At 44.7% G+C, this 23258-nt stretch overlaps 1 protein-coding gene across 1 annotated transcript in view; it reads right to left on the reverse strand.

The window, feature by feature from the left end:
- Positions 1 to 23258, reverse strand: part of CDH4 (cadherin 4) — an 809637-nt gene that overhangs the window by 23625 nt on the left and 762754 nt on the right. The window contains exons 10-11 of the mRNA XM_075901106.1: positions 14817 to 15070; positions 9863 to 10005 (exon numbers count right to left, since the gene is read on the reverse strand). Of these exons, the coding sequence (XP_075757221.1) occupies positions 9863 to 10005; positions 14817 to 15070 (397 nt within the window). The remainder of the gene's footprint in view (positions 1 to 9862; positions 10006 to 14816; positions 15071 to 23258) is intronic.

Consider the following 23258-nt stretch of genomic DNA (forward strand, 5'->3'; position numbering starts at 1 on the left):
CTCCCTTTAGAACAAACATCCTTAATCAGCCACAGAGTTTGCTGCAGAGAAGGGCAAAGCCCATGGGGCTACTAAGGCTGTACATGAAACAGAGTCATTATTAGTATCTTCTGTGGAAAAGTGTAGGTGATTTTTTTCTGATGTCCAGAATATCTTCAGGACTGACTACAGACTCTACAGGTGGTTCTGTACCTTTAGGGATGTATTTTTAAAGGGCTTTTAAAATAAGTTTCCAACAGCTGGAGGCAGCAATACAGGACCAGCTGAAATAATCAGTATTTGCACCTGCAAAACCAACCCTTGCAAGTACATACAAAGATGCTGACAGATGCAAGCAAGTGGGTAACTCGGTGCCCATTTAGTTTGTTAGCTGGTTCTGGATGTCCCTGAAATGCATTAGGGAGCACACCCAGGAGAGATTAAAACAGCCATAATAACAATAAAAACAATTTATAGCAATTTCCTTTATCAAAACAACAATTGCTTCAGCTACACTAGGGGAAAGAGCAGGGAGGTGTTAATATCCCACAAGCTTCATGGGGCTGAATCCTCAGCTGGCATAAATCAAACCAGCTCATTTAACTTCAGTGGAGAGTCAGACTCTCTGGCTTGATCTGAGGCCATGTCTACACTAGATCTGGCAGCTCAGCATAAGGTACTTAACTTCAGCTATGTAGAATACGGAGCTGGAGTTGGCTTAGCTGCAGCCAAGGTTGACAGCATCCCCACAGCAGAAGGCTGACAGGAGCAAAAGCAGGAGTACCAGACACTGGTGGGGCCACCCTCTGAGTTTGATTTAGAGAGTCTTAACTAGACTTGCTAAATCAAACACTGGAAGATTGATTGTGGGAATGGTGATCTTCCATGTAATGTAAACAAAGCCTGAAAGTTAAAACAGAAATGAGCTGGCATGGCTGTGGTTCTCAACTAGTGCTCCATGGACTGCTGGTGGTCCATGGTGACTTTTTCGATGGTCCACAGGAACATTGTCCAAAGTCACATGGCGTGAGCAGGCGCCACTGTTAGGCTGTTTTACGCTGTATTCAAAAGCACGCGGCGCGTCATCCATAGCGTCACCTAGGACACAACTGCTTTGTGTTGCCAGTAACTTCCATCTGAGGCTCTGAGCGTCAGTGTAGCTGCCGCCGTTGTGCTGAGCAGTTGCTTTTTTATCATGTCTCAAAAAGGAGGTTGTCCACGAAAATGTTTTGATCGGCCTGGTGGTCCGTAGACTGAAACGAGTTGAGAACCACCGTGGTATGGAAAAGATTTCGAACCTATAAATGCAGGAGTCGAGGGGACAACTCTACGTCTACCCACAGTGCAATTGACCATCGACTTTTCCTTTTTCATAGTAATGGGTGCTCTGAAAGGCCTGCTCTAGCTAGCAGCATCAAGATATTGGAAAAGCTTTGGACACTGGTGGCAGCTTCTGGAGTCATGCAAAAATGTGATGCTTCCCCATTATCATTTCATTGTAGGGATTTTCTAGAGAATACATAGATCTGGTGCCAGGTGGGTTTTCTTCATTCTGGAGAAAGGAAATGCCTTTAAACTGCCCTCCTATGTACAAGGCCATTTCTCTTGTAACACTGAGCTGACAAGTACTAGCAGAAAGAAATTAAACTGAGTCTGATGCTGGGGAACCATCCACTCCTCTTTATCACTTTATAACAGCAGACAATCTAAGAGATACCCCTCAGAAGCATATGGAACTAGATGGAGCAGAGGGAAGGCTGAAAAAGGAAACAACTTGAAATAGAAATATTAAACTATTCTGATTTTTTTTTAACAGAAGCTGCACTTTTTGCTCTTGTGTGAACAGCTCCTTATGGTAGTTCAGGGAGAAATCTTGTCCTACGAGCTAGTCAGTGGAACAGCTTATTAATCGCATACAGAGGATATCCAAAAGGATTTACCAAACAGAATGTTGTTTCTTTCTTCAGGGAAAGGAAAAAAAAATCCTTCAAACCTGCTTTGATAAAGTGTAGGATGACACAGCACATGGAACTTGGGGAGAAATCTGAAAGGAATCTATTAACTTGGACAAAACTTAGGCCATTACCCTAAGCACTTGAAAGAGAATTTTAAGTGGGGTGGTGGTGTACGTGCATTTTGAAGGCTGCAATAGAACAGCTACAGATTAATTTTTTAAGGTAATGAAATTCATCCAAATTTCAGGTCTCAGAGCTGCCGAAAGATGGCTCGAAAGAAGGTGCTATATGGGCAGCTTTTCCTTATCAGTAGAACAGATATTAAATGAGAGTGCTCCTAATGTTCCATCAGTATCCAACTGAATTGCTGGGTGTAGTGGTAGGAACCCTGGTGGGGGCAGCAGGGAGGAATCATGTCCCTTCCTTTAGTGAGGAAGGTTGGTCTTGCATTTCAGGCACAGTTGTGGGACTCAGGAGACTTCAATTTCCAACTCTGCCACAGATTTTCTATGTGACCCTTGGCAAATTCCTTAATCTCTCAGTGGCTAATGAGCCTTCCTTTGTCTGTCTTGTCTATTTTGATTTAAAAGGCAAATGTACAGCAGATCTAGCACAAGGGAGTCCTGATCGTCACCACATTAGCCTCAGACTTCTGTGGAGCCCAAAGGTCACCCAGAGCTCCTAGCTTGCCTCACAAGAAGTGCTATGAGCTAGTCTACAGGGAATCCTCCGTGAAGGAGTCCACAGTGTGCCCTTGTAGCCAAGAAGGCTAATGGCATATTAGGGTGAATTAGGAGGAGCATTTCCAGTAGATCTAGAGAAGTTATTATTCCCCTTTATTCAGTACTGGTGAGGCCACATCTGGAGTATTGTGTCCAGTTCTGGAGTATTGTGGCCACTACAGAAAGGATGTGGATGCATTAGAGAGGGTCCAGCAGAGAGCAATCAAAATGATTAGCACATGACTTACTAGGAGAGTCTGAGGGATTTGGCCTTATTTATTCTGCAGAAGAGAAGAGTGAGGGGGGATTTGATAGCAGCCTTCAACTTCCTGAAGTGGGGTTCCAAAGAGGAAAGAAAGAAGCTGTTTTCAGTGGTGACAGATGGCAGAAGAGGAGCATTGGTCTCAAGTTACAGTGGGGGAGGTCTATGTTGGCTATTAGGAAAAACTATTTCACTAGGAGGGTGGTGAAGTACTGAAATGGGTTATTTAGGGAGGTGGTGGAATCTCCATCCCTAGAGGTTTTTAAGTCTCGGCTTGACAAAGCCCTGGCTGGGTTGATTTAGTTGGGGTTGGTCCTGCTTTGGACAGGGGGCTGGACTTGATGACCTCCCGAGGACTCTTCCAGCCCTAGGATTCTAGGATTCTATGATTCTAAGGCAGGACCAGTGAATACTAACTGTGAGAGCTCACATAATCCTGCCCCGTTGTCAAGCTGTGGAACTCTGAAGGTTCTGCTGCAGCCACAGGACGGAGGCAGGGTTTGCCCATTAGTGCACTAATTAACAATATCAAAGCTCTCTAAGCAGCTCTGCTTGTTTCCCTTGCTGTGACCCAGGCTATGTCTATACTACAGAGGTTTTTTTTTCAGAAAAACAGCTGTTTTTCCAAAAAAAAAAAAAAAAACACCCTTCACTTACGTCCACACTGCAATCGCGTTCTTTCCCTGAAAGAATAGAGGGGTTTTCCCAACATTGGTAAACCTCTTTCTATGAGGAAGAAGCCTTTTTCCAAAAGAGCTCTTTCAGAAAAAGGCGTGTGTGGCTGGGGAAGAGGGAGTTCTTTCAAAAGAAGAGGGAAGAGGAAAAAGCACAGGTGCCCTGGTGACCATTCTGTCCATAGTGATCACAGCTTAAATACAAGATAGCGTCCATTCAGTGTGGACATTATCTTTCAAAAAAGCAGATCGCTTTTTCGATGCTCTTTGGCAGTGTGGATGCCTTCTTTCGGAAGAATTTTTTTCGGAAGATCTCTTCTGGAAAGCATCGTCTGAAAGAAGCATGCAGTCTAGACATAGCCGCATACACTACAACTGGCATTACCTGGAGGAGAGCTTGGGAAGCAAGCTCATCTCTGTGTGAAAGCACTTATATTTTATATAGGGGCTTCTAGACTGAAGGATCCCAACCGGCATTGCAAACCTAAGCTGACATGCAGGCCACGGTCCTGATTCAGCATAGCACATGATCAGTCCCATTTACTCACTCACGTGCTTAAAGTTAAGCACATGCTTAAGTGCTTTACTAGACTTTGGCCAAAGTGTATATGTCAGCTTAAGCTGGGATCTGGGACAAAAAGGATGAAGAGTGGCTCCTTTTCCCTCTCTTCCAGGGAGGATGGTCGGGCCCTGGCTGGCTGCTGCCTATCCTGTCAGCTTCAGACATGTCATGTCAGGCTATGGGGGAGAGAGAATCATAGAAAGGGCTCTGGGATTTGTACTGCAGCTGGAGTTGAGCAGAGACTGTTGCAGGGAAAAGAGTGCTGCTGCCATGCGGATGTTAGAGGTGGGTCCCATCTGATTAGGGAATTGGCAGCCAGGCCTGGCATCTTCTTCAAAGGTATCATGGGGGGGAGGGGAAATAGTAACTTGGCAGCCTCCCAAGACCTCAGCGAGATGAGAAGGGGCGTAAAAGCCCAAAGAGCTCCCTCCCAGTTGACTTTTAAAGGAGTGTCTGCAAATGAACCATCTATGGGGGGGAGGGGTTGAGGGATTCAGACTGGGAGGGGGCTCTTCGTTGGGGGGGGATGAACACTCTGGTTGGGATGTGGGTTCTGGTGTGGGGTGGGTGTGAGGTGTTTGGCGTGTAGGAGGGGGCTCCAAGTTGTGGCCAAGGGGTTTGGAGTGCAGAAGTGGGCTCAGGGCAGGGGGCTAGGGTGGGAGGGGGAGGTGTGAGCAGGCGTTAGGGTACAGGAGGGGGCTCAGGGTTGGGGTGGGGGTTTTAGGAGAGAGAAAAGGTGGCAGAGCAGGCTCAGGATAAGGGCTCTGGGCAGGGATATAGGGTGAGGGACGGAGTTAGGGTTGGGGCTCTGGGGCTCTGGCAGCTCCCATTTGGTGGTGGTGGGAACAGATGGCTCTGCCACATGCTTGCCTGCAGACACCACCCTTCGCGGCTCCTATTGGCCAGGAGTCCCAGCCAATGGGAGCCACAGGGGCGGAGCCTCCAAGTGAGGGCAGTGCAGGGACAGAGCTTCTCAGCACTGGTGTGATGCAGCTCCAGCTGAGGTGGGAAGAAATGGAAGAATGCAGAGCCACCTTGCTCTCCACCCCCACCAGAAAGGGATGGCCTGGAACACAGGGGCTTTATGGGCTGCAGCCCAGGACCCAGCTGCTGGGGCTGGAGGAGCGTTGTCTCTGCCCTGGCCCCAGCAGGGAGCTGCCCTGGCCATAGCAGCTCTATGTGCAGCAGCCATGTGCCCCTGCGCGGGACTTATTAGACAGCTGCATGGCTTAGAGGGAACCCTATTGATGACCCTGATTCGAATTCCCACCCTTTGCCCCCAGCTGATGAAGGGAAGGGATCTGAAGAGGACCGGACACCTCTCAGGGAGCACCTTAGCTACAGGGCTATGAGATATTCTGAGGTGTGGCCCCCATCCCCTTTGAAGCTGTTACACTGGACACTTAACAAATCACTGGAGTAATTTTCCCACAACCTGGGTGAGTTCTCTAACCACCAGGCTCCAGAGTCTTTGCCATGCTCGTGCGGTCTCTCTTTCCCTCATGCAAACAACAAAGTTTTTATCCACAAGTGAAGCAGGTTACAGAACCATTTGGGGCAGAGAGAAATGTCTATAGCCCGGTGGTTAGAGCACTCAGATAAGATAGGAGAGCCCCAGGACAGTACCCTAACCCCTGGGCTGTGAGTTCTGTGGGAGTTCTCCTGTCCCCCACCTGACTCCCAACCTTTGCCTTCTGGAAAAGAGAAACCTAACACCAAAAAGGGTTCCGAGCTGAGAATGGCTAGCAGAACATAAGAATGGTCATGCTGGCTCAGACCAAAGGTCCATTCAACCCAGTATCCTGTCTTCCCACAGGGGCCAGAACCAGATGCCCCAGAGGGAAAGGACAGAATGGATAAGTATCAAGTCATCCATCCCCTGTTGCCCATTCCCAGCTTCTGGCAAACAGAGGCTAAGGACACCATCCTTGTCCATCCTGGCTAATAGCCATTGATGGACCAACCCTCCATGAACTTATCTAGTTCTTTTATGAATCCTGTTACAGTCTTGGCCTTCACAAGAGTTCCACAGATTGATTGTATGTTTTGGAAGAAATATTTCCTTTTGTTTGTTTTAAACCTTCTGCCTATTAAATTTCATTTGATGACTCCTAGTTCTTGTTTTATCAGATGGAATGAATAACACTTCCTTCTTTACTTTCTCCACACCAGTCATGATTGTATAGACCTTTATCTTATCCTCCCTTAGTCATCTCTTTTCAAAGATGAAAAGTCCCAGTCTTTTATTAATCTCTCCTGATATAGCAGCTGTTCCATATCCCTAATCATTTTGCTGCACTTTTCTGTTCTTTTTCCAATTCCAATGTATCTTTTTTGAGATGGGGTGACCACATTTGCATGCAGTATTCATTTGCATGCAGTATGGATTTATATAAAGGCAATATGATATTTTCTGCCTTATTATCTATCCCTTTCTTAATGATTCTCAACATTCTGTTCACTTTTTGACTGCCACTGCATATTGAGTGGATGTTTTCAAAGAACTACCCACAATGACTCCAAGATCTCCTGCTGGAGTGGTAAGAGCTAAGTTAGATCCCATTATTTCATATGTATAGTTGGGATTATGTTTTCCAATGTGCATTACTTTGCATTTATCAGCATCAAATTTAATCTGCCATTTTTTGCCCAGACACCCAGTTTTGTGAAATCTTTTTGTTGCTCTTCAGACTCTGCTTGAGCCTTAATCATCATGAGTAACTTTCTATCATTTGCAAATTTTGCCACCTCACTGTTTGCCCATTCTCCCAGATCATTTATGAATATGTTGAATAGGATTGGTCCCAGTGCAGACCACTGGGGGACACAACTATTTATCTCTCTCCATTCTGAAAACTGACTATTTATTCCTACTCTTTGTTTTCAATATATGAGAGGACCTTCCCTCTTATCCCATGACAGTTTACTTTGTTTAAGAGCCTTTGGTGAGAGACCTTGTCAAAGGCTTTCTGAAAATCTAAGTACACTATATCCACTGGATCCCCCTTGTCTGCATGCTTGCTGACCTCCTCAAAGAATTCTAGAAGTTTAGTAAGGCATGATTTCCCTTTACAGAATCCATGTTGACTTTTCCCCAACAAATTATGTTCATCGATGTGTCTGACAATTCTGTTCTTAATATAGATTCAACCTGTTTGCCCAGAAGTTAGACTTACTGGCCTGTAATTGCCAGAATCACCGCTGAACTCCTTTATCACAGAATCATAGAATATTAGAAATGGAAGGGACCTTGAGAGATCATCCAGTTTTTAATAATTTATAATCTATAATAATTTTCTAATTTATAATAATTTTACCATTTATAAAAATTGGCATAACATCAGTTGTCAGCTACTTGGTACGGAAGCTGATTTAAATGATAGGTTACAATCTACAGTTAGCAGTTCTGCAATTTCACATTTGAGTTCCCTCAGAACTCTTGGGTGAATGCCATCTGGTCCTGGTGACATATTACTGTTTAGTTTTTTTGTCTTTCATTGCTTTTTGTACTTGGTTGTTTAGCCATGGTGGCACTTTTTTGGTTCACTTACTCTGTTTTTTAATTTGGGGTATGTATTTCAGTCGAGCCTCCGTAATGGTGTCTTTTCACTTTTGGGCTGCGTCTACACTGGCTTGATCTTGCGCAAAAACTCTTTAGCGCTAGAGTTCTTGTGTTAAAGTAGTTGCGCAAGAGAGCGTCTACATTGGCATGTGCTTTTGTGCAAGAGCATTCATGCCAGTGTAGATGCTCTCTTGTGCAAGAAAGCTCTGATGGCCATTTTAACCATAGGGCTTTCTTGTGCAAGAAATTCATGTTGCCTGTCTACACTGGCCTTTTCTGGAAAAGCTCTTGCGCAAGAAGGCTTATTCCTGAGTGGGAGCATCAGAGTTCTGGTGCAAGAAGCCCTGATTTTATACATTAGAACATCAGTTTACTTGTGCAAGAACACGCAGCCAGTGTAGACAGGCAGTAAGTTTTTGCGCAAGAGCGGCTGCTTTTGCGCGAGATCGCGGCAGTGTAGACACAGCCTTGGTGTTGTGCTTTTAAATTTCTGTTTAACTAATATCCTTCCTGCTCTCCCTCCTCTGGTCAGCATCACCCACTGTCTAGCTTAGGTAGCTTCCAACCTAGCATGCCGGCTTCTGTGAATCACAGTCTAAGGCACTTATGTCTCCCACTTCATATTACAAGGCACCTGGGTGCCTGAGCCAGGCTTTGTGACTCACAGCATGGTCCTGTGATTTTCTAGGGGCCTAAAAGTGAGGCTTATCCAACTCAGTACTTTTGCAAATCTAGCCCTCTAGATATTCGAATGGGCATCCATAGAGGCTGCACCAAATCTAAAAGAAATAATAAATTAAATAGCTACCTTTGCTCATGTCTGGCCTCTTCTTGGAACTAGGAGAAATGTAGGTCAGTGGAATATAATCCCTTGAATTTGCATTGGGCCAGGACACTGGGGTTGACTCCACTAATTTCATTATAAGTGCTGTGCTATCTCAAATAAGCACAAATGTTCAGGACCCCAGCCTAATACCTCAAGAAGATGAGTAGAGGTGTTAACTGTGCATGTCCTTTTGAATGATCTCTCACAACATATATTAATTCCTTATCTGTTCCACCTTGTATTTAGCTGTGAGTCACTCCCTGAGTACCTTTTTCTGGCCACCTTGTCTCCCAGGACAAAACATTGTACTAGTCACAGCAATCCAGCTACACTGAAGCCCACTAGTACCTAAGTTCTGTGGTGATGGCTGGGGCACGTTAGAAATGTAAATAGATACACAGAGGCTACGTCTAGACTGGCATGACTTTCTGCAAATGCTTTTAACGGAAAAGTTTTCCATTAAAAGCATTTGCGGAAAAGAGCGTCTAGATTGGCAGGGATGCTTTTCCGCAAAAGCACTTTTTGCGGAAAAGCGTCCGTGCCAATCTAGACGCGCTTTTGCGCAAAAAAGCCCCGATTACCATTTTCGCGATCAGGGCTTTTTTGCGCAAAACAAATCTGAGCTGTCTACACTGGTCCTTTTGCGCAAAAGCTTTGTGCAAAAGGACTTTTGCCCGAACGGGAGCAGCATAGTATTTCCGCAAGAAGCACTGATTTCAGACAGTAGGAAGTCAGTGTTCTTGCAGAAATTCAAGCAGCCAGTGTAGACAGCTGGCAAGTTTTTCTGCAAAAGCAGCTGCTTTTGTGGAAAAACTTGCCAGTCTAGACACAGCCAGAGAGATCGGAATCAGAGTAGCAGAGACAGACAGTTTTTAAGAAAGTTACAGCATCTTACCATTAAAGCAAGTCAGTTTCTTTTTAATACCATTCCCTCTGTCCCCTCAAATTGTTTCTGATTTCCTGATGGAACGATTCCTACATGCTCTGAGCTGCAGTTTTGGGATGATAATGAAGATCGGTGTGTTTTGCAGCACATTGAACTCCTACCCCTTTGGTATATTCTTAGATATAGGCTACAATGCTACACAGAACTTCCCAAATCAATTTTCCATTTGCCCTCCCTTTCCCTTAATAACACTCTCTGAATGCTGTGCACATTTAAATTTACTCCAGCAATTTCCTGTCCCACTTTCACATTTTTAACTATAAAACCTGGGAAAAAAGATAACTTATACTGACAACTCTGTCAGGGCATCATTCCTGTTAATGCATCACATTAGAGTATTATTGAAGCATGAACAATGGGAAGCTTGGGCCCACCGTTGTCAGCCGCCAAGAATGTGGCCTCATAGACATTATTCTTAATGTAGACTGACTCTCGATCAAGGACAGCAGCAGTAGTGATCTGACCATTTGTGGCATTAATGTTCAGCCAGTTTGCAGGATCTGACAGCTTGGAGTATCTACAGAGAAAGGAAATAAATACATGGCAGTCTTTTCAGTGACATGTCCTTAATACAGCTTGAAATAAGGGTTTTTTGGACTCCTGACCTCTGTTTCAATGGAGCTTTGGATAACCGGTTTTGTTGACAAACAAAACACTAATTGAGTGCTTATTGCTGTCCATTTTTTCTGACCTCTGCAATTATTCAATTTTTCCATTTTCTTCCCATTAAAGGTTTTGCCTTCTGCTAAGTGCCACTTATGCTCCAGTGTCCTGCTACAGGCAACAAGCCTATTCCACAGCAAGTTGTTAATAAAGAGAAAAGGGTCTTTATTATAGTACAAAATGACAACTACATTTGTGTGTTTGTTCCTCAAGAGCTCAGATTAAAAGAGAAATGATTTTTCTATTTCTTACTCCATCCCTTTACAATATCAGTGACTCCCAAATCCGGCTATCCCTTCATCTCTACCCCGTACACCATGAGGAATTAGCAGTCAGTTACCTCAGCAGTGTATGAGGGAACTCATGCTGAAGAATGGGTTTTAGGCATGTCATTTTGGAGTGGCTGCAGGCAAGGGTAGGTGTGTGTGTGTGTGTGTGTGTGTGTGCATGTGTGCGTGTCGGAAGGTGGGAGGAGGACTACAAACAGGAAGATGGATAGTCAGGTGGACTCTGAAGATTACCTAACCAGTATGTGAGGACATGGTTAACTGATGCAGATGTGCACGGGCTATGGGGATAGCAGAACAACAGTGTAATGGCCAGTAGAGAATTTGGGATCGAAGTTACGGCTGAGCTAACTTTGTTAGAAGAAAGGGTTGCAATGGAAGTGTTGAAATGCCATGACCCAAGTAGCAGGGTGGGCTACCTTTCAGAACCTTTGGAAGCTAGCAGAATCAATGCAGTCCCGAGAACAAAGAATTCTATTTGGTTTGCAATCATAGAAGGGAATATGTTTTGGTAATTGGTGTGTACGACTGAAAATTGGAAAATCAATTCCTGGCTCTGGCTCTGAGACACTGCATTCCCTTAGGCAAGTCACATAATTTCTCTGTGCCTCAGTTTGCCTATATATAAGACGGGGATAACAACACTTACCTATGTATTTCAGGGTAGTATGAGGCTTATTTAATTGCCTGCCAGTAGAAGGGCAAATGATCGATCATAAGATATCTTGCTAAACAATGTGGTCACTCTAGATCTGAGAGGAGCATTAAAACAAATTCATTCTTTTTGAACAGTGATGAAACATTCATAGCCAACTCAGGAACCAGGCAGAGATCCCCCGAGTTCCTGACAGCATTGCAGTCTTGAAATTCAGACCAGGTGAGGCACATTTACTAGCAATCCCCAAGACCAGAGGCAGGGCATTCTCAGCTGGAGGGTCTCCATCTGCAGCTATTACAGCACCCCCTACTTCCAGCACCTATGTACTCTCCTTGCCAATCTATCATAGCTCAAGTTTGTCAGCATTCTACCTGGCTAGATATACAGAGCTTGGCACATTTCAGTCCAATCTTTTCCGCATGGCTCCAAATAGAGGCACTCTCTCTAATTTATTTTAGAATCTCTATTGTTCATTATTTCTACTTGGTTTACTTTTTTAATGTTTGAGTGAAAATGAATCTTTGTTGCAACCTGTTACAGTGTCCAGGAGCGACAGAAATGATCATATTAGATGTTAATGAAATAAGCAGACAAACCTGAGACAACTCAAGCTTATTGATAGTTTTTACATCAACATCTTGCAAAATTCAAGGTCCCCAGATACATAAGCAACTGAAACTCCATGGCTTTGGCCGAATTTCACAGGTTTATTAGACTGCTCAAATTTCTCTTTGTGTTTCAATGTCAAAATCCAGTGTGGACTAAAACAACAATACATTATTTGCACAAGCCCGTGCCAAGTGAAGATGTTACGTTGCATGGGCCTATGTTCCTTATGGTGATTGTTTTTTAAATATCACTGTCGTCACTGTGCCCTTTCGTTGCTGAAAATGACCAGTTATCCGGCTTGCAAAGCTGCCTTTATGGCTTCATTTGTGGCTAACGAAGATAATTTGAGATGTGACATAAGCGAAGATCACTAATAAAAGCTGTGGCTTGTTGGAGGTTGTTCTTAAGCCCTAATCTTTCATTTGGGAAAATTATACTTAATAAAAGACTATAAAAGCTTCTTGCTAAGACATGGTGGCTGGATCCTGTCCTCAGTTAACTGCAAAATGTTTATGAGATTAGTGTATACATATGTATCTCCTATTCATTTCACTGCTGCGAATATTTACCCTTTAGCAGGTTTTTTGTCTAACTCAGTAGTGCCAGCTAGGAAGACAAGACAAAAACAAACCACAACATCAATTTGCATTGTTCACAAAAACTTCTGGGGAAAAGTCTCAACTGATCCTAATAATATTTTGTAGCTTCTTGCAAAGCCATAGAGTCACTCTGCCCCGACAAAACTCAGGTAAGAGTGCACTAAGCTTACTGTTAAAAATAGTATGTTGCTCAATACAAATTTTCAATGAAATAGTTTCTAGCATGCACTGCGAAGAACAGCTCAAGTAATTAGCTGTCAATATTTAGAGAAGGTCATTCAAGGTCCTGTGTAATCATCATGCAGTCAGAAGAATGACTCTGAAAAGTCCGTTATTCTCCCCAAACAGGAGAATGTTAAAACTAGCAATTTTTATTCTAGATTACAATCCAACATCCATAGATCAGAAAGAATATTTGATTAGAATGGGAACTGTTGTCTTCTGTGGACTGAAAAACTGGCTTTAGTGGGAGGGAAGGAAGGGAAATAAAGACTTTTTAAAGGCTTCAGAATGAAACAACAAAGGAAAAAATGCCTTGTTAGCGAAGACAGTCTCTCTTTTTAAGCATTTCAATACCTGTCCAAAGGCAATGGACAGAGGCAGCGAGTAAACACTGTCATTTTCTACACCAGTTTCATCCCAAGTGAAACATCTCAATCGTCTAGTGATTTATCACAAAAGATATAAGTTTAACTTGGCCTCAGCTGCACACTATGCTCTCCTGCTATGCCAGAGAGACTGTAATCCTTGAGTAGGTAAAATATCAGGGAACAACCTGTGCAGAATTAAAAATCCCAATTAGCAGAAAAAAATGTTTCTAGCATGCACGGAGGCTCAGAGACGTACATGGGTTTTTATCACTCACAAAATGTTTAATAAAATGACTGGGCCTGATTTTATTGTGTGATGTGTGAGCGTCATTGCTCATCTAATTCCTAGGCCCAAATTATATGTAAATGACCATAATTAGCCTCATGAGTATGCAACTACCTACTTTGTTTATGCAGAGTGGCAGCTGCATTATGCAAGCCTAACTATTCAAAAAGTCAGGCCCATAAAGTTCAATAGAATTTGAACATGTATCTGGAAGGTGCCAAGGTGCTCCTGAAAGAGGGTTGAAGGATGGTCTTGTGATTCATTCACTAGACTGGAATTTTGGAAAAGTAGATTTGGTTTCCAGCTTTGCCACATTGGACAGAACACGTAGCGGGTACGTCTACACTTGCTCCTTAGTTCGAACTAGGGATGCAAATGTAGGTGACAGAAATTACTAATGAAGCGGGGATTTAAATATCCCTCCCTTCATTAGCATGACCTCGCCGGCTCGTTACTTTGCTTAACAGCTGTTTTGAAAGTGAAAGTGCACGCCGGGATGCATTAGTTTGAACCAAGGGATTTGGTTCGAACTAATGCGTCCCGGCGCGCACTTCCACTTTCGAAACAGCTGTTGAGCGGTGTAACGCTTCATTAGCAATTTCGGTCGCCTACATTTGCATCCCTAGTTCAAAATAGGGAGCAAGTGTAGACGTACCCATAGAGTGCATCTACAACATGGGCTTAACCTGAAATAAGATACGCAAATTGAGCTACATCAATTGTGTAGCGTATTTTGAAATTTTATTTTGAAATTGGGAGCATCTACACAGCGCTTATTTCAAAACAGAGCACTGTTCCTCCGACTTCCCTTACTACTCGTACAACGAGGGTTACAGGAATCAGAGCAAGAAGTCTTCCAGCTTGACAGTGTTTTGACACTATTTTAAAATAACTGCCTGCTGTTATTTTGAAATAATCTTGCTGTGTAGACATACCCTTAGGGCTGGATTTTCAAAGGTATTTAGGCATCCAAAGATGCAGCTAAGTGCTTTTGAAAATCCTGGTTATATGCATCTTTAAGTGTCTAAATACCTTTGAAAATCTAGCCCGCAATCCTTCTGTGCCACCTGTAAATTGGAATAATATAACTTCTTTCCTCCTAGCCTTTGTCTTTTTTGTCTATTTAGATTACAATCTCTTCAGGGCAGGGAATGTTTCTTGATCATGAATATGTATCCAGGACAGAGGGGCCTTGTTCTGGGACAGGGACCTGAAGAGCTACTATAATATGAACAATAAATACGTTTTATTCTGATAAGGGGACATAGTTTCCCGCTGTTGATTGATTTCAGTGCAGGAGCAGGGTGAAAGCTCTCAGCCTTGTTCAGAATTAGATCCTTTTAAAGATACACTTTTGTGACTCTGGTTCTGATTTTGTCTTACTCTACAAATAGTCCCATGCCGAATATCACCCTGAATAATAAAGGCTGCTAAGTTCATCGAGAGCTTTGGAGAGAGGGAGCTAGACAAGTGCCAAGTATGATCATTACATCATATAGGATAGTTTATGCTGCAAATTTTGATTGGTGCATACTGGTTTTTGGTTGCTCTGATTTGGTGCATGTTCCCCAACCTTCTATATCCTAATTCTTGCTCTTGATTTTATACCGCCGCCTTTGCTCATTTGGTTTCCCACCTTACTGCTTGCTGCATGAAGCGATCAGGATCCACAGCTGAAAATGTTGTCAGTGCCGTCCCCATGGGCACCCCTTCCTCCAGCCTGATTAACTTGTGGTTTGTTGGAAAATAAGGTGCCTCATTGACATCCGTGACTGAAATGGTGATTCCTGCTGTAGACTGGAAGGACATCTGGATTCCGCTTGCTAGTGGAGCTTGGTTTGATACCATCACGGTCAGCATGAAGGCCCTGTTCATTTCATAATCGACAGCCTACAACAAACACACAAGATAGCCTCACATGGAGAATAAATTTCACCTGCTGATGGAAAGCTGGAAGATTTAGAATGGGGGCAATGCCATAGAACACTGTGGAATCTAATTCTGGGATGTAGGGGCAGGATTTACTCTCAGTTGCAAAGCTGTTCCAAAGAAATAACCACATAAGCAAGCAAAGTTAATCCAGCTTCACCCTTGTATAAATTAGATCAGAATTTGGCCCTTAGATTTTTGGGAAATGAGAAAACAGGATAAATAAACCTTGGAAAGACCAGGAAGGATTTATCTAAATTTTATTCAGGTGCTAAGTGTTTTCCAGAGGGAGAGACTGATTTTAGGGCCAAGTCTACATTAGTAGTGCTTTGCCAGTATTTAACTATCCTAGGGCACTATACCGGCAAGATGCCCCTAGCGTGGTTGCAGCTTTTGTCCGTATACTTTACTTCAGTCCCCACACCCCACTCCCAAGCAACATAATCTATGCTACAAAAATGCAGTTTTATTGGTCTACACTAGGGGCTTCTGTGGGCACAGCTTCATTGGTTAAGGATCGCACCTCATCCCAACCCTGACTGACAGAACTATACTACTAGAAGTTTGTAGTATAGACCTGGCCTACCGTGGCATTAAGATTTCAGCAACAGATCCCATCAAGGGCAGCTATAAAAGCAACAAGCGTAGCCATGTTAAAGGGAATTAGACAGGTACTTAATAGAGTTATTAGCATTTAAAGCTGCAGGCTAAGTAACTGGGTCAGACTCAGTGGACTCCGGAGCCTGTAGCGTTTCTAGTTTCCTCTCAAGTAAGATTACATGTGAAGGCAAGGTACTACAGCTGGTTCGGTAAATCATGCTGTCTCCCACTGGTGCCTTTGAAAGATCGTCTCACATGATGCTTTATGGTTACTCAGACATTTCCAAAGGTATGTTTTGCCAGTGGGTGGCTGTAGATCTCATTTCAACATACACAAAAGGAAAGCATTTCTTAGAAGTGAGAAGGCATAAAAAAGCTTTACCTGGCATAACTGATTGAGCTGCAGTGTAATAATCTCAATTCCATCTGCGTAATTATTAAGAGGGTTGTTTCTAATCATACGTCAGGAAGGCTTGAGTTATGCAAGCTCACACCTCTGCCCATTAAAGCATGCTTTGCCATAATTTATTAATTTAGAAGTATATCAATTCCCTCTAATACGTCTTTTAATGTGATGACTATTGACTAGCTCTAGAGACTGCCAGCATCTCAGCTGGTGTAAACTGGCGACACTCTAATGACGTCCATAGAACTACACTGATTTGTACCGGCCAAGAATATGTCCCCTTTGTTACATGTAAGAAACAGGGGCTGAATTGAAACTATGGAAAGGCTGGTCTGAGGCTAATGGCTGAGGGGGAAAACAAATTTCACTCAGGAAAAATGGCAAAATGTAAAATGTTGGGATCTGTATTTGACTGAATAGTTTGTGTTCCCATTACTAAATGAGTTCGTGACAGGCAGGGATGACACTTTCCTAATAAATAAAAGGAACTCACACAGAGTGATACCCCAAATACGCACCAGCTAGGGTTGCCAACTTTCTTTTGCTCAAAATGGAACACTCCGGCCGCATCCCTTCTCTGTGGCTATGTCCCCTCACTCCAGCTCCTTTCCCTCCATCACTCACTCTCCCTCCCTCACTTTCACCAGTCTGGGACAGGGGTTTGAAGGGTAGAAGAGGGAAAGGGCTCTGAGGTGGGGCCAGAAATGAGGGGTTCAAGGTGTGGGAGTGGGTTCAGGGCTGGGGCCAAAGGGTTTGGAGTGCAGGCTCCAAGAGGGCGTTTGGGTGTGGGAGTGGATTCTGCTCTGGGACAGAGTATTGGGGTGTATGTAGGGATGTGAGGTCTGGGAGGGAGTCAGGATGCAGGAGGTGGTTCCAACTGGAGATGGAGGTTCAGTGTGAAGGTGCTAGCTGGGTGGTAATGACCTCAGGCAGCTATCAGTTGGTAGCACAGCAGAGCTAATGCAGGCTCCTTGCCTGCTCTGACTTTCGCGCTGCTTCAGGAAGCAGCCAACGTCAGCCCCTTCATTGGAGATGTGGCCAGGCAACTCTGTAGGTGTATGCTGCCCACACCTGAGGGCACTGCCCCCTACAGCTCCTATTGGCGCTGGTTCCTGGCCAATGGAAGTGGCGGTGGCAATGCTGGGGGCAGGGACAGTGCGCTCCTCCTGCTATGATCCAGGGGGAAATGCCAGCCACTTCTAGGAGCTTCATGTAGCCTGCCTTAGTCTCACTGCATTGCTAACTGGACTTTTAACACCGCGGTGAATTGTGCCGACAGGAGCCACCAGAGTCCCTTTTCTACCTGGCAAACCGGTTGCCTGGCAACTCTACCACCAGCACTGGTTTAGGGACTTGCAGTGCTTTCAAAAGAGAAGGCATGTGAAAACTTCCTGCTTGAATACTAGGTGAGGCCTTGGAATTGTTCAGCTAATGTGTTTTCGGCTCCAAACTCCCCTTCTAGTCTTCTTAATTTATATTCATGAATACTTCATTTTCCTCTGCATGTGCCTTTCACGAAATTTATCAAACTAAAACCAAACATTTATACACATTCAACCCACTGCTCTGTGGATTGTAGTTCATCAGATGAAGACAGACTGAGGGGCTGGGCTCAGAGCAGAAGAAATTTACATTGACATTCTGTGGGCAGGGTGGGCTGACAGAATTGCTGGGCCCTAGGGCAAGGGGAGGGAAGGCCTGGCTCCATGATCCTAGAAGGGGCGGGGCCTCAGGTGGAAGGGGCGGGGCTGAGGGCAGCCAGCACTTAGCGCTGCTTCCAGTGCATTGCGCCATCCCCTCCTCCTCCAATCCCCACCTCTCTATTTAAAATATGTGAGGTGGCTTACAAATTTTTTTAAATGAAATACAAATATATCAAAATGTAATCCCTCTGAGCTGCTCGGAATGTGCTGTGCGGTGTTCTGCAGCGATTTAAAGGGCCTGGGCTTCCACCCAATGCCACTCCTGTGGTAACGGTGGCATCTAGGAGCCCCAGGACCTTTTGAATTGACAGGCCCTAGGGCAACTCTTCCCTTCGCCCCCTTCTGGTGGCAGGCCTGGTTATGGGAAGCACAAATTTGTTAATGAATTCAGAGTTGTGGCCCGCTTCTTAGTTCCAGGCGAACTAGCTCATATCTGTCTGTTCATCCTTCAGGCCCTTGCCAAGTATTCCTTAGCTTCCCTTTGAGAACCTTCTTCCCTGAAAGGCCCAGGATGCAGAGGATGACAGTAACCAGACACCTCAGCTATCAGTGCTGACCCTAGTGGCCATGATCAGTTCTCTCTAACAGGTCTTCCACTGTGCTGAGAAATTTACTGATTCTGTGCTGCGCTCCACAGCCTTTGCACAAAGGGAGTGGAGACCGACTGCTAAATCTTAGTTGGGTATCCCTGGAATGAGGGTGTTCGCAGCAGGTGCAGACTGGTATAGCTGGTCCTTATGTCTCTCTTCCTGTTCTCCTTTCCCCCTAGAGGGGTGCACTGGGGCTGGAGTTGTTCAGGGGCAGAGAAAGGTGGGCAGGTGGAGTGACTGCTCTCTGGCAATCCTCTGCTGGTAGATGGCTCCTTGGGGATCAGGTTAGAACAGCTTCCATTCTGTCCCTTAGGTTGTTCAGAGAATCAGAGAGCTTCAACTGGCTACCAGACCACTCTCTTTGTCTCCTGGCTTCACAGGGAATCTGACTTTGCTCATTTTAGGCAAGCAAAGGCCTGAATTCAAACCACAGAAACACTGAGTCCAATGGAGGGACGATGGGAAAGAAAGGTAAAATATGAGCGCTGTATCTGACTGACATGCTTGTGCTAACCTTCCCATTCCTAAAGGACTTGTTAGCAGCCAGGGCCAATTCAGCCATACACAGACTGAATACAGAACATTCCCTGCACAGCATCCACCAAGGAGGCTACATGGAGCTCTGACTTCAACATAAAACTGACCTCTGTGAAGAAACCCAATGGTGCCTGCCTTTCCCCATCGGTGCATCCAAACCACATTTCCCTGCCCAAATGAAGGTCAATCCAGTTTTCAGTGTAAAAGCCATGTGTAAACGGAATAATCTGCTACTACTGATATTAACCTCAAACTTTATTTCATTTTTTGTATATTTCTGGGGTACCATATGGTTTATCTGAGCAGATGGTTGGCAAATGGGTAGGCAATGGGTGAGCATTAACCAGATGTGATGGGACAGTGGTTTGTTCTTCTAGTTCTCAGTTCTTCACACTGGGCTAACACTTTCTATCTTCATGTCACTGAAAATGCTACATACTGCAGGAGCAATAGCCCAGAATTATGTTTCCCCCGGCTGAGAATATCTGATTCCTCATGTATCTCTTTTATTATAAGTATATGTGTGTGGGAAAGAAATGTATGTATATGTATATCACGGATTGCATATACAAAAACACAATAAAACATTATTTCAGATTGCAAAATAAAGCCCTCAAAAAACAGGAATGTCTGGAATTAAGGTTGCCCATTTAACCTTAATTCTGCCCCTTGTGTGCATGCATTATCACAGTCTTTAATTACATGTTTTTGTCCCCCATAGGACCTCTTTCTCAGTCAGTGAATAGGACAGAGTGCTCAAATAATGAGCAGTTATTTAATATTTTTTTCTCCTCATTTGATGTGTGCCTCATGACTTATTTTCTGCACACTATTCAAACCCTGCTCTGAAGACAGAATTATTCATTTCACCAGTGGCTTTTCTATAGTACTTCTCACTATAACTTGAGTGTTTCACAAATATTAATGAATTTATTTGCACAATGCCCCTGTAAAAGGAGGGGGCATTTTTGCCCACATTTTCAGATGGCAAACTAAATCACAGAGAGATGAAAGTCAAAAGCATTAATCACTTTTGGGTACCCATTTTGAGCTGCTTAGGTTCTGTTTTTTTTCCAGAGTTCTTAGCATTTTATAGCACTTCACATGTTCAAAACACAGCTCCCAGTGACTTCAGCTGCTGCTGCAAGTGCTCACTACATCTGCAAAAAATAGTCAAGGGTCTCAAGTTTTTGTGCCCAGAAAATCAGTAATACCCAATTAGTAACCACCTATGAAACACATTTTGGTGACTAGCCAAGCATTTCATAGGAACTCTTTGACTGAGGCAGGGATAAAATCCAGTGATCCATGGCAGAATTCAACTATTTTCTACAAAACCCCACTGCATCCATGGAGCAAACAGGTCCATCTTGTGCAGTGAATGAGGCAGGGATCCTGTGGGAAAATAGTAGAGGATCATGTAATCAAAAATCATCCACAGCACATACACACAAGGAAGGGGGGAGGAGTGACTTAAGCTTGCACAGACCACCTTAATGCACGTATATTCTAGCTTCTGAGTGCTTGACTTTGCAGCAATTAATGATTTTTAATGGGTGGTTTTGTTGTGTGTAATTTCCTAGGTTTTTAAAAAAGCAAGTGGAAACATCTCAAAATGATGTTGCTTTGCCAGTGAGTTTCATCAGTGTTTGCTGAGGGCAGAGGAAAGCAGGGACCCACAGTTTCATCACAGGTTCTGTAAGAGAGTGGGCTGTAGCAGGCCTGGTTGCTTCTGCCAACTCCTCCCTGGAGCATAACCCCTTCTGCCTCATCCTTTCCAGCCTACCCTTGTCCCATCTCTTTTCCACCTTCATCCTGTTCTCCTTACCTAGCCAGTCTTAGTCTCCACTGCGCATCCCAATCTCGGTCTCCTTGCCCAGTATGTCCTCATTTCACTCACTGTCCCCAACCAATGCCAATTCCTTTCCTCCCAGCTTCTCATCTGATCTCTCTTTCCCTCTTGAGTTGCCTCCCTTCCAATCACGTTCCCCATCCCAATCTCTCTTGCTAGGCTCCTCACCCCTAGCTCATGGCCATCTCCCCAACCTCCTGCATTTTGGTCTAAGTTGCTTTGCCCAGCCAGTCCAGTTCCTTCCCTGCACACTAACACCTCATTAGATCTGTCTCCCTGCCCTGCCCCCAGGTCTCAGGCTGTGTTTCCTGGCCCAGCCAGTCCTAATCTTCTACCCTGTCTGAACTCCCATTCCCAGTTTCTTCCCTCCTCCCTCTTGGGCTCCTTCTCCTAATTTAAACCCCATCTCCCATCCAGGTCCAGTTCTCATTCCCTTTGCATTTCAAGTAGGTAGCTTCTTCCTCCACTTTGCCTAGGTGCAGGCTATGGAGAGCACAGGAGAGATGTTCCATGCTCTCAGTTCAGGTTTCTGGGCATGGCACAGACCGTGAAACAGAGAACTGAATTGCAAGCAATGTCCTGCTCGGTAGAAGAGTGGAGAATGTCCAGGGCAGATGGAATCTGTGAGGAATGACGCTTCTAATAGCCAAGAAGTCTTTATATGCACATGAAAACTGCAGTTTTTCAGAGGTTTAAAACCAAATATGGAGAGATTTTCATGGGGATGACAAAAGGTCACAAAGGTCAGTCCCGTGCCAAATGTCAAGTCCCTCCTCCAAAGCACGAGGGTTCTATAACGTGGAAAACCCCTCCCACAAAAGTATACTCCCCCCAGTTTTTTAACATTGGCTAAACACTGCATTTCCCCCTAGCCTCCTTCTCAGTAATAACTGAACTGCTGTGGCTAATTTTTTTTTTAAATTCAGCCTGAGGCAGACATTCAGCACAGAAAAGTTCAGCCTCTCAGACATGGCAAAGTAATAAGCAACTGAAACCAGGGTCTTATGATGGGAGCTATTAGGCTACCTTAATAGATATTGCTCCCAGTCCTGCCTATAATATGTTTGCATTTCTCTTTGTGAGCTTGAATTAACAGCATCTGAATATAATAAATGATATTCACACAGGACTACCCATGGTGGGGAGGACAATTGCCCAGAGGCTTGGGGCCCCAGCTAACACCAACAGCACTGCAGTGCTAAGGCAGGCTCCCTGCCTGCCCTGGCTCTGCACTGCTCCCAGAAGCGACCATCCCTGTGGTTTCTGACGCTGTGTGTTATCCATGAGCTCCCCCCACCATGAGTGCTAACTCCATAGTGATGGTGCCTGTGGGCAGTGGTGCACAGAGACCCTCTGCTCTCCCTGCCTAGGAGCAGGGTAGTCCTGTGTGAATATCATTTATTATATTCAGATGCTGTTAATTCAAGCTCACAAAGAGGTGTCAGAAGGGTGTGCCAGGCACTTTTGGGAGTTACCTGAGGTAACCACTGACACTCTGATTCCCTCCCACACCCAACCCTCTTTGCCTTTGCCCAGAGGCAGCACCCAAATTCTCTCCCAGAGCTCACACCTTGCACCCCCTCCCGCACCCTAACCCCCAGCCCTAGCCTGGTGAGTGAGCGAGGATGGGGAGGGGGAGAGGGAGAGTGACCTATGGAGGAAGGGAAAATGGAGTGAGAAAGTGCTGGGTTTCAGAAAAGGGGCAGGACAGGGGTGTGGTCTCAGGAATAGAGGTGGGGCAGAGGTAGGGCAAGGGTCTTTGGGTTTACGCCATTAACCAGTTAGCATCTTTACCAGGTGGGCATGTGGAAGACCGCAGCAGCATAGCTGGCAGCTCATTGGGCACTAGCCAGCTCAGGCACAGCAATACCCAAATGTTAGGTGGACTGTGATGGTGCAGCTTGTATGTGCATGGGGACTCACTGAATATTCTGCCCAGGAGCCCAGAATTGCTGTCAACCGGCCTATATTGACAATAGAACCTCCTTTCACCCAGCTATTGTCGGATCTTAAACTTATCCTTTATCCTTCATTCTCTTCTCCAAACCTGGGTTATATCCCCAGACATTCATTAGTTAGATTATGAACTTCCACACATCTCACATTTGTGAGAGTGACTCCTACACCCCTCACCCACTTGTTTAAAAAGCATTCAATTCTTCACTATTCCAGGGGAACATGTAGGAGCTCTGGTTTGGGGATGCACCCATGTAACTAGAGCCATGTGTGGACACAACATTTTGTATCTGCACAAAAATGAGCTGCAGGTATCTTCATGCGCATCTGCAGATGTGGGTTCCTGCAGATATAAAGTGGATATTCACAGATTTGCAGGGTTCTACATATAAGTGAGCAAGGCCCAATGAGCAGAATCAGGCCAAACATATATTCTTTTAACTATCTATCGCAGCGTTTCTCAAACTGTGGGTTGCAACCCCCAGGGAGGTCGCGAGCAACTTAC

Source organism: Pelodiscus sinensis, chromosome 18, assembly GCF_049634645.1.
Source record: "Pelodiscus sinensis isolate JC-2024 chromosome 18, ASM4963464v1, whole genome shotgun sequence".
Classification (NCBI taxonomy): Eukaryota; Metazoa; Chordata; order Testudines; family Trionychidae; genus Pelodiscus; species Pelodiscus sinensis.